Source organism: Hibiscus syriacus, unplaced genomic scaffold (genome assembly GCF_006381635.1).
Source record: "Hibiscus syriacus cultivar Baekdansim isolate YM2019G1 unplaced genomic scaffold, ASM638163v2 tig00110548_pilon, whole genome shotgun sequence".
Classification (NCBI taxonomy): Eukaryota; Viridiplantae; Streptophyta; class Magnoliopsida; order Malvales; family Malvaceae; genus Hibiscus; species Hibiscus syriacus.
In genome coordinates, this window is record NW_024062775.1 from 3444446 (window position 1) to 3456281 (window position 11836).

Here is an 11836-nt window from a genome sequence, read left to right on the forward strand (position 1 = left end):
AATAAAATAAAATTTGGTCAAACAATTCAATATGAAATAAATATAATATAATAAAAAAAAATTTTACCTTCTAAAAACTATAAAAACTTCTACTTAGCTTGATAAAAGGAATTGATAGAAGAAGAATATCGTTGAATTTGTGTGTGATTTGATATTTATATTTGGGGCGATATTTATAGGGGAAGGGATGGTTGATTGTCGGTTTGAGTAAATAATTGAAAGGTCAATAATTTTAGAGAATAATGGAAGATGCATATCATTATTCCCGCCTTCCAGCACGTGTCAAAATCCCAGATAATGCGCACTTGAGGATCCACGCTTTACCCCGTGGCACCAACTCGGACGAAAGGCATTCTTGATGATCTGTTTCTTCCATCCACGTGTGCAAGGTGTATTTGGTCGATAACGCTTTACTGCCAAAGGATGCTAGATCGATAATATTTTGAGAAATGGTACATGATAAGTAAATAATATATATTTGAGTATTTTTGAGTAAAAATGCATATAATCATGGCCCGTTTAAGAAAGTAGAAATGTTTAATCGGTAAAGAAGCAGTTGATATTGAAACACCTAGAGTTCTAAGTGAAGGTGATATGAAAAAAATGGATCGATGGATAGTGGCTAAGCTCATTTCTTTCAAGTAAGCGGATGGTGAGGTAGTTCTAAAAGTCTTCCGATCCATACGAGGTAGCAGTTGACTTGAAGAATCCAATATTTTATATTCCAATATATTTCTATTTAAGTTCACGACGTTGGACGATAAGTCGTCAATTATAAAGCGCACACCATGGAGCTTCGACGATAATCTTCTTGATCTTATTTATTATGACCCTACTCTAAGTTTGGAGGAATATGATTTTGCCCCTTTTGGTATTCGGGTTAGGATACTTGAGCTCCCCTTAGGGCTCATGAACAAAGTTACGAGAATTAAAGTTGGGAATGCTATTGGGAAAACTATAGCAGTGGATTTAAGAAAGTGGGACGACTGCCTTGGAGATTATCTTCGGGTTCGAGTTGATATTGATAGCACGAAACCTCTTAGAAGATGTATCACCATGGGGAAGAAGGCTGATGGTCAACCCCGACACCGTTTACTGAAATTTGAACGTATGTCTTCCTTTTTGTCACTGGTGTGGGGTCATAGGACACACCCTTACGGAATGCCCGAGCTACTCCTCCCAATACCAAGAGCCCCTAGAATATGGGAACTAGATATGAGTGGCAACTATGAAAACTGCTGGGAAAAGCAGTCGTCCACGTCGCGAAGGTGTTGTTTATATGGAAAGTGATATGAACTCTAACACTCTACCATCAACGAATGATGACTTGGTCCCGGTCAGGCCTCATAGGAATATGAGAACTCATCCTTGGATCCCTGGAAGAGATCTCTTCCACTCCTCCAACTCGATCCAGGAAGAAGACATGCAGACCACAGACTCAGAAAATGACATGTTCCATGTTTCGCTCCAAGAGACCCCCCGAGAGTGGATTCATTAATGAAGTTCTCAACCAGAATGTTGCGGTGCAAGTAGGATCATCGAGCTCAGGGAAGTGGAAAGGGGGCGATAAAGGAAACGGGAAAAAGAAGAGTAAGAAGTCTCACAACAGACAGGAAATGAATGCTACATTGTCTACTATGAACTCTATAGCAGGTACCAACGAAAAAGAGGACCCGAGTGAACCCGAAAATGCCCAGTCGGGTGATATTGTGTTAACGGCAGTGTCTACGGTGTAGCCCCGTTGATCCCCATGATCATCATGAGTTGGAACTATTGTGGGCTTGGGAACCAGACGACAGTTCATGAACTACAAAGACTTATCTCCGAAAAGAACCCGTTGGTGGTTTTTATTGCAGAAACTAAACTTCAGAAAAATAAAGTAGAACACATCAGAATTTCTACCAAGATGTCAGGTTGTTTGTCGGTAGAAAGATCAAATGATTGCGTGGGATTGATGATGCTTTAGAAAGAATGAGTAAATGTTTTGCTCACAAGCTTCTCTAACCATCATATTGATGTTGAGGGTTACTGGAAAGAGCTTAAATTTAGATTTACGGGGTTCTATGGTCGAAGTACATGGACGAGAAAACGAGAGAATTGGGACATGTTTTCGTCTCTTACCTCATATACTTCCCTACCATGGTGTATGAAATGTGATTTCAACGAGACTCTCCATACTTCGGAGAAAGAGAAAGGTAGACGACGCTCTAATATTTATATGGAAGATTTCAGGATGTGTCTTCGGGATGTTGATCTTTGGGATATTCGGCCTAGAGAGGGTTGGTTTACCTGGTCAAGTGGATCTAATGCCCGATCACTCATCAAGGAACATATTGACATATTTGTGGCTTCCAACGACTGGCGGCTGATGTTCTCCAATTGCTCAGTACTCACGGTTTCGTCTACTAGTTCAGACCATTATGCTCTTTTCCTCAATATGATGGGCCATAAAACAGTTCAGCCCCCTCGAAGTGATCATTTCAAATTTGATTTATGTTGGGCGAAGGAAGGGTAGTGTGAGGATATTGTTAAATTTGTATGGGTGAACCAAGAAGATTATTTTCTGGGGAAGATTAATAAGGCTGACCAAAAGCTTGGAATCTGGAAAAGATTGAGAAGAAGTCAGGAAAAACGTGATGAGAGGCGCATTCGAGATCAAATCCTTCAATTGGATTCTGCTCCAGTCCCTAACCAATTATGTGACCAGCTCCAGAGATCTCAGGTGGTATGGCTTTGAGAAGGGGACCGGAACACAACCTTCTTTCATGCTCGTACAAATGGTAGAAAAAAGAAGAACTGGGTTAAAGGCATTGAGAGTGAAGATTGAGTGTGGTGTGACCAGCTGGATGTTATCTTCGATGTGGCAACGGAGTACTTCACCTCTCTCTTCCAATACTCTAGAGAAGAACCCGATGAGAAGATTCTCCAAGCCATTGATCGATGTGTTTCTCCCGAGGATAACGAGGTTCTTTGTCGCAGCTTCACTTCTGAGGAAGTTCTTATTGTCTTTTCTCAAGTCATTCCTTCCAATGCCCTGGAAATTGATGGTATGTCTGGTCACTTCTATCGTTGTTTTTGGAATATTGTAAGAGACTAGTTTGTTAGCCTCTGTCGTAATCTTTTGAAAGGATATTATGATTTTGTTGATGTTAATCGTACGGTCATTGTGCTTGTTCCCAAAACTAACAATCCAAAAGTAATGAAGCATTTTAGACCAATTAGCTTATGCACAGTCATCTACAAAGTTGTGTCAAAAGCTATAGTAAATAGACTTAAACCTATTATTTCTAAATGCATTGTTGAAATCAATGTGTTTTTGTTCCTGGTAGACATACCTCTGATAATTTTCTTGTCGCTCATGAGCTTATCCACTACCTAAAGGGCTCCAAAAATGGGCCAAACAAGGGGGCATCCTTAAAGCTTGATGCGGAAAAAGCCTATGACCTTGTTGAATGTGATTTTGTGTCAAATTTTATGAATAACATGGGTTTTAATGCTTCCTTTGTTACCCTTATTCGTAAAATGCATAAGTTCAATATCATTCCAAATCCGCTTAAATGGTGTCTTATCCGACCCCCTTCACCCTTGAGCGGGGCCTCCGATAGGGAGACCCTCTATCCCCATATTTGTTCATGTTTTATGTATAAGGCATCTCAGCACTCCTACTAGCAGCTCAAAGAATGAACGAAATCAAAGGAATTCGAGCAAGTTTCAGAGGACCAAGAATATCTCATCTTCTTTATGCTGATGATATCATCATTTTTGTTAAGAACTCTATTGAAGAAGTGAGGCGAATCAAGGGCATTCTCTCTGAGTATGAATGTGCGTATAGAAAGAATGTCAACTTCGAGAAATCAAATATTTTTCAGCCCGAAAACCCCTTCCACTGACCACATCACTTTTCTCAATGTGCTTGGAGTGGTGGAATCAGGGGAACCAGACAACTATCTTGGGTTTCCGTTGGCGGTTGGCAAGGAAAAATGGCGGCTTTCAACTTTATCAATGATAGAATAGCGAAGAGAATACAAGGTTGGACGAAGAGATTACTTTCCTTTAGAGGCCGAGAGATCTTCATAAAGTCAGTTGCCCAAGCCCTCCCTGCCTATGCTATGACCTGCTATCTTTTTCCAGAATTAATCATTGAGGCCATTAAATCCCAAGCTCATTCCTTTTGGTGGTATGGAAAGCGAGACACCAGGGGTTGGGCCATGCTTGCTTGGGATAAGGTATGTCAGTCCAAAAAGCATGGTGGAATGGGTTTCAGACTCAAACTTTTTAATCTAGCCCTCATGGGTAACCAAGTCTGGAGACTCATCCAAGACGAGAACTCACTAGCCTTCAAGGTTCTCAAGGCTAAATACTTCCCTCACTCTGACTTTCTAGAAGCCAAACTAGGCGATAGACCTTCTTATGCTTGGGCAAGCATCCTCAAGGCTAAAGATACCCTACTAGATGGTTTCTTCTGGAGAGTGAGAATCAACAGCTCGGTAAGGATGTTTAGAGACAAATAGGGTGACTCTGGTTCTTTTGGGTGGACTGCATAAAATATGGAGAGCAACATTGACCCCGTGCGTATAACAGAGTCCATGTTTCCCGATATTCCAAGATGAGACTAGTACAAAGTCCGATCGTCTCTCACTTTGGAGGATGCTTCCAAGGTCCTTAATACACTGATCGCCCTCATACGTGGTGACAGGCTTCTTTGGTGCCACCGTAGTACAGGCTCTTACTCGGCTAAGTCCGACTATAACTAGATTTTGATATGTAACAGTCCGATGTATGTGCCTAATAAAATCTGGAGTTTCATTGTAAAGTCCAACACCCCCCCAAAGATTAAAATTTTTGGCTGGAGATTATGCCACGAAGCTCTTCCTACTGGAGGGAAACTTCAATAGGCTCGGTTAGCGGAGGGAACTTGTAAATTATGCAATGAATTGATTGAAACACCGTTGCATGCGCTTAAGAACTGTCCAAAAACGAAACTCATTCTCATCATTTCGAGACTTCCAGATCCTATCGTTATGGGAAGGGAATTCCTGTAAAGAATGGTTGATCTTCGTAGCCTCCAAGCTGAACCGCGATGGATTTGATTTACTCCTCACACTTCTCTGGAATATTTGGAATCGTAGGAATAAATGAATCCACGATGCTGATCTCCAGCCGGACAGAGATGTTATTACAAATGCTTGGAGTTTTCTCGACGAGTTTAAACATGAAACAACCCCGTTCTCGAGCCTTAGTGGGAAGAGCCCTCCCTAGAGCTCGCAAGTGGAGTTGCCCTCCCCGGGCATAGTAAAAATTAATGTGGATGGTGCTTTCTGTCCTGATTCTCAGATGGCAGCTATAGGCATCGTGGCTCGAGACTCTCATGGAATGATCCTAGGAGGAATATCTAGACAGATTGACCCCCTAACTCCGCGGAGTCCACGGAAGTTTGTGCTTTTATACAGGGAATCAACTTTGCGGTTGAGAATGATGGTACGATGTCATCATTGAAGGTGATGTTATTTCTATGGTTAATAGACTGTAAAAAAAAATCAGAGCAAGACCCAGGACCTCTCTACTATCGAATTGTTGCTCAATGAGGCTCGTTCCCTTCTCGATGATAATACTTCCTTCAAAGTTCACTATGTATATAGACATGCTAATAGAGCTACTCACTCGCTTGCTAAATGGGCTTTATCAAACCTCAATCCGATTTAGTTTTTCTTGAACGAACTTGAATATATTAAACATATCGTCATCGTTGATGCTATTGGAATATAATTCCTTCCATTCCTTAAAAAAATTGTTGAACCGGCAGAAAAACAATTTAACTGGTAAGGATTTGATATCTGTTGATGCTTGCAATTCCATCGGTAATTGTAGAATTAGCAGATGACTGTCTTTCACGTGGGATTAAATCCCCATCCACGTCATATCCATAATTTTGTTTTGCTCTTTAAAAAAAATTAAATTCAAAAGTGGACTTTGAAATATATTAGGGGTAAAGAACAAAAGGTCGTACCTCACAAAAAGTTATAAAATAAATTTTCGATTAAAAATATTATTTTGTTAAATTTATTGATTATTAAAGTTTATGAAATGATACTTTAAGTATTCATATATTTTAAACATATTTTTATTAAAAAATTGATAATTATATGAATTAGACGTAAACATATTGACTATAATATAAACGGAAAGTCGATCCAAAAAATTTAGTTCAAACTGTTCTAAGATTATATTTTATCATATCTCAATCAACATGTTAATGTCTAACTCTATCGACTGTCAAATTTTTAACAAAAAATAACAAGTTTAAAATATATTAATGATGATGTATCATTTTATAACTTTTAATAGTTGAGACATTTAATAAAATAGTGACCTATATAATGAAACTTATTTTATACTTTTTAAAAGTTGAAATATTAAACAAAACAATATCTTTTTGTCGAATGATCATTTGTATATTTTATCAAAAATATTATTATTATTCATTGTAAACTCGGCGGAACTAGAAATTTATTATAATGAGACTAAAATATTTTTATTTTTCATAAATAAAGTTTTTTTAATTAGGAGATCCCAATGAATTTTTCTTTATTTATTTTTTAAAAATTATATATATAGTTTTAATATTAATTAATACTTAAAAAAATAATTAGCTGGCCAAGGCTCTCCTTGGCCCCCTTATGTTCCGCCTATGAGTAAACTACGCATTTAATATATAAACTATCAATTTTGATCTATTTTAGTACGTAAACTTCTAATTTTTTTAAAACTATATCTAACGTTTAGTTTTCATTTTATTTTAGTATCTCACCGTTAAAAACTTAACGCTTTCAGTACCTAAACTATTAGTTTTGGTTCATTTTAGTATCTAAACTTTCAATTTTTAAAAAAGTAACATTAAATTTTGAGCGATATAGTAAAATGAAAATAAAACTAAACTTTAATACGACTTTAAAAAAATTAAAAATTTAAGTATTAAAACTAATAATTTAGATACTAAATATATAATTTAACCTTATTTATTTCGGTCTTCATTACTATCATCGTTAAACGCGATGTCAGTACCACTAATTAAGTCACTAAAATGTGGCGACTTTAATTAGCAACTCTTAAATAGTGTTAATCTTTTATATTTAATTTAAGAATTTTATTCTTATTACAAGCTGAGCAATTATAAGCTACACGTATATTTCAAGACCGCTAGTAACTAGGGTTAAAATAGGTGATGGAAATATACTTTTAGGGTCACTTCTAATAGAAAAACTTTAAAGATCAAAACGAAAATTAGGTTTTAGTTTAGGGGTAGATTGTCGATTAAACCCAAACTAAAACACCCCGCTTTGTTTATTCTTTTTCCATATTAACTCAAAATTAGTCAATCCTAATAATTTCTTTCAAATGGGACATGATTTTTTTTATTTCATAGCATAGCATCATGTACATTTGACTCCATTTTATATATTCATGAAAGAAGGGACCAGATTGTATATTTTCTTCAAATAAAAAATTCATTTCATAGTCTCAATTATTGATTCATTAAATTTATATACATAAAATATAAGAAATGTGTTTATATAATATATGTTCCAGAATAAAAGGTCGGCATGGCAAACAACAATCATTATCATTTAATAATCTATTCCATTATTTTAGCTTTATCGTATATGTCACGTACCGATTCTAGGTTGAAGTCCATATAGACAAAACCATTCATATATCAGGGCTGACATAACTCATTTCAATATTTAAATAACCACTTTTTTACTTCTTATAATATCAGAGATTGATTAATAATAAGAGATTTTATTATTTTTTATATGACCTTTCAACTTAGAAAATAAATATAATGCTTCTCTTTGAACAATATTTTTTGTCGTTAATCGTTACGGTGTTACGTTGATATAATAATCTACGATGCTGAGATGGCAGCCCATCGTGAAAAATTAACTTGGCGGATGACATGACATATTGACTAAATTGATAATTCAAACATAACCGATGAACTGTTATGTCAGCATTGTAGACGACCACGTCATCGCTATGAACTAACATATAATTATTGTGACGATCAACGACGAAAAATGTTAATTAAAGAATTACATGGTATTTATTTTTCGAGTTAAAAAAACTCATAAAAATACAAGTATCATACTATTTTTTATTCAATAGCACATATACATTTAATACTATTTTGCCAATAGAGAAAACTTTAAAAGTATTATATTTTTGTTCTGGTAGAGGAGGTTTGCAGACAAGTTTTGGCAATCGCTTGCCTACGCACCAATTTAACATAAAATTGTTACTGTTATCCCTCGACCGAACACCGACCTACCCTATCTCCTTAGAAATCGCTTGCCAATTAAATGACGTATTTTAATATTATAAAAATATTTAAAATATTAAATATTATATATATAAGTTTATATCGAGTCGAGTAAGGTCGGTGATTTCCTTTTCAAAACCATTGAAACTCACTTCACTTGCTCACAAAAACGACAAACCCCGAATCCCTCCATCACCGCCTTCCTAGTTACATAATTGTTCATGTGATTAATTTATTTTTTGCCTTAATCAATGATTAACCATTTTTTTGCAGTGTGAAATATTAGGTAAACTAACACCTAATGACACCTGCTCTATCTCACTATTTTAATGTGTGTGTAAAGCAAATGTAATTAAATAGGATTATAGATTTTTCCTCACTTTTTCCTTTTAGTTTTATTTTCTTTACATTTTAAAAAAAAAAAATAACATCATTAATTTTTAGTTACATGACTGTTATTTATGTTTTTATCTTATTTTCTTCATTATCTTTTTAATATTTTTAGTTTTTATTCTGTATATTCAAAATTTATTTTATTTATAATTAGTTGATATGATTAATTTGTTTGGATTGTTATAATTTTAGTATATTAATTTTATTATATATTTTTATTATTTAAAATTTATATGTATATACTAGAGATACTAACTAATATTTAGCAAATTTAAATGATATTGTAAAAGTATAATTAATATGAAAAGACAAGTTTTTTAATAATATTAATACGTAATTTTTAAAATTGAATTTTTAATATAATGTTAAAATTAATTTGTAATATTTATTAAAATGACTATTTTGATATTTTAAGAAATTGGACACTAACGTTGTATTTTAGGTTGTAAATACCTTTAATACTTGAGTCATTTTGGCTCTTATTCATTTTTCTTTAATACTTGAGTTATTTGGACTCTTATTCATTTTTTTAGAATAATTTGATCATCAATAATTTATTTTAAGATAACAATTTTTATTTTAGAATACTAATTATGTGTTAACTAATGATTTTCATTTATATAAGATTTTTATTTAAAAAAATATCGAGAACTAAAATATTTATAAGATAAAAATGTTTTAATAAATATTTGAAGTTAGTTTGAACTTTTTTTCTTGTTAAAAGAATTATAAAAAACCAATTATGAAAGTATTTTATTAGAATAATTGATTTAAGAAAACATAGGCACGGAGAAGCCCCAATATGCCAAGTCCACGCCCCGATTTCCTCTTTCTCGCAATAATAATAACATTGGGAAGAGAATAAAATTGTAAATATACAACCAATGCCCTTTATAACTTCACATACATCTATCTGTGTCGGTGAATTTGGATTTTGTGTTTTTAGAGTTTTTCTTCCTTTTCTATTTCCCTCTGTATTTCTTCCCATCGTTTAATTTTGTTGTGTCGAAAAACATTTCATTCCAACGTGTAACCTTAAAACACATGTCACAACCAAGAGCCCACTCAAAAAAAGATTCAATCTTTCTCCTTCCCCTTCATAGTTCCAGTCCCCTCGTAAAAACCAAAACAGACGCAAAGCTGAGAAAATTGGGATTTCTCCAACACTTTGGAAGCTATGGAGAATGGAACAGCCGTTGTTGCTTCAAGGGATACTTCGAGGAAGTCTACGGCGGAGAGGCCGTACAAAGGTATAAGGATGAGGAAGTGGGGGAAATGGGTGGCTGAGATTAGGGAGCCCAACAAGCGTTCCAGGATTTGGTTGGGGTCTTATTCGACACCCGTCGCGGCGGCTCGAGCTTACGACACGGCGGTTTTTTACCTGCGTGGACCCTCGGCTAGGTTGAATTTTCCCGACCTTTTGGCTGGAGAAAAATCCGGTGGCGGCGATGGCGATTTATCGGCTGCTTCTTTAAGGAAAAAGGCTGTCGAAGTTGGTGCTAGAGTTGATGCTCTTGGGGCAGCTCACCACCACCACCACAATTATAATCATGGCTATGACGAGGAGTTGAAGCCAAGTGCGGGCGGGTTTTTACATCGGGTTGATTTGAACAAGATGCCTGACCCGGAAGATTCGGATATTGAAGGGGAAAGGGAACAGGAAGGGGGGAAAAAGGGAAGTTGATTGAATCATGGCCCCTCCAACATTTATGTTTACAAAGTTGTAATTTTTGGTCTGTCCCTGAGATAAAGGGGGTGGTTGCTAGAATGCACCGGGACATTCGATATCGTACACACTGTAGTGGATGTAAGTATGGGCAAAAATGATGAAGCCTTTTGTACTAATTATTAGTTTTTTAATGAAAAATCTTTTTGGTTTTTTTATTTAGGCAAATTGGTGGGATCCAATTCTGGTAATAAAAATGATGTATGTATTTTTACCAGACCAGCAGTTACCCTCAAAAGCAACAACCGAAAGTGAATATGTTGTCAGTAATCTGAAAATTTGATAAATCAATAAGCAAGCAGTTGAGTTGGGTTCCAGACGATATGGGGTCTGGATGAATAAGCATTGCTTTGAATCTAAATTCTTTCCTATGTAAAAAAACAGAGGAGCTTTCGTGTCAAAACCAAAAATGAGCAGAAGTCCAATTCACCTATCAGCATCTTCAAGGTTAGTCGTTTGAGGGAGCCGCTGTCATTAAATCACAACCCAACTTGAATTCCAATCATCATCAACAAAAAGAAAATCTGAAATTCTGTGCTCAACAAGAGTTTTGTAGTGCTGTTGATGTTGGCAAAAGATCAGCCAATCTATATTTCTTTTGTTTTTCTTTTCAATAACATTAATAAAAGATGCACCATACAGTCCCATTTATGAGATTTTTGAGAGATTTTTGTGACGTTAGGGTGACCAAAAAATTAAGCCCCTAATAAAATATTTAAATTACAATTTGTATTTGTCTTCGGTCACATTTAATTTGGTTAAATATGTAATCTTAAAAAAAATTAAATTTTTTACAGGATATAGATCTCACTAATAAGGTTAAATTTTAAATCCTGGTGTTTGTGAATAGAGTAAATTAGGTTGAGAGGGTTGTACTTGCCTCCATAATTCTTTAAAATTAAAATTTTCAATTTAAATATAAATAGATCAGAAACTGATATTATACTAAAAGATAAGTTTAAATTTAAACAATATATAAATAATATAATTAAATTTTCATATTAAAAATGATTAAATTTAAAAATAAAAATCAAATGTATAATTAATAAAATATAATAATATAACTTAATTTACGCGTTCATAATATAATGATAAGAATACATTCAAAGTCGTAGTACATAGATATAAAGTTTGGTTGTTGTTAAAAGATATTTAAATTAGTCGGTATCCATAGAGTATTTGGTAAAAGTTCTATAATTTCATGTTTGTTAAAAGACTATCATTCAAAATTTTTCATGAATATAGTAATTATATTAATTTAACGTTATTTAAAATTATTCAATTTTAATGAGAGTTTGTAATTTTAAAGTGTTCATATGTATAGATAATTTTATTATTATTTTAATTTAGGAATACTTTTTTTTAAATAGTCTATATATACTTTGATTTCAATCAAA

At 34.4% G+C, this 11836-nt stretch overlaps 1 protein-coding gene across 1 annotated transcript; it reads left to right on the forward strand.

Annotated features, from left to right (window-relative positions):
• The first annotated feature begins 9727 nt into the window (after window positions 1-9727).
• Window positions 9728-10592, forward strand: LOC120131073 (ethylene-responsive transcription factor ERF010-like). Its single transcript, XM_039148173.1, has one exon. It carries the CDS (start codon window positions 9891-9893, stop codon window positions 10395-10397), a length of 507 nt encoding a protein of 168 aa, XP_039004104.1. The 5' UTR covers window positions 9728-9890; the 3' UTR covers window positions 10398-10592.
• Window positions 10593-11836: the final 1244 nt, after the last annotated feature.

Excerpts from the sequence above, each read along its gene's own strand:
- LOC120131073 (XM_039148173.1), top strand. The coding sequence starts at position 9,891 with ATGGAGAATGGAACAGCCGTTGTTGCTTCAAGGGATACTTCGAGGAAG.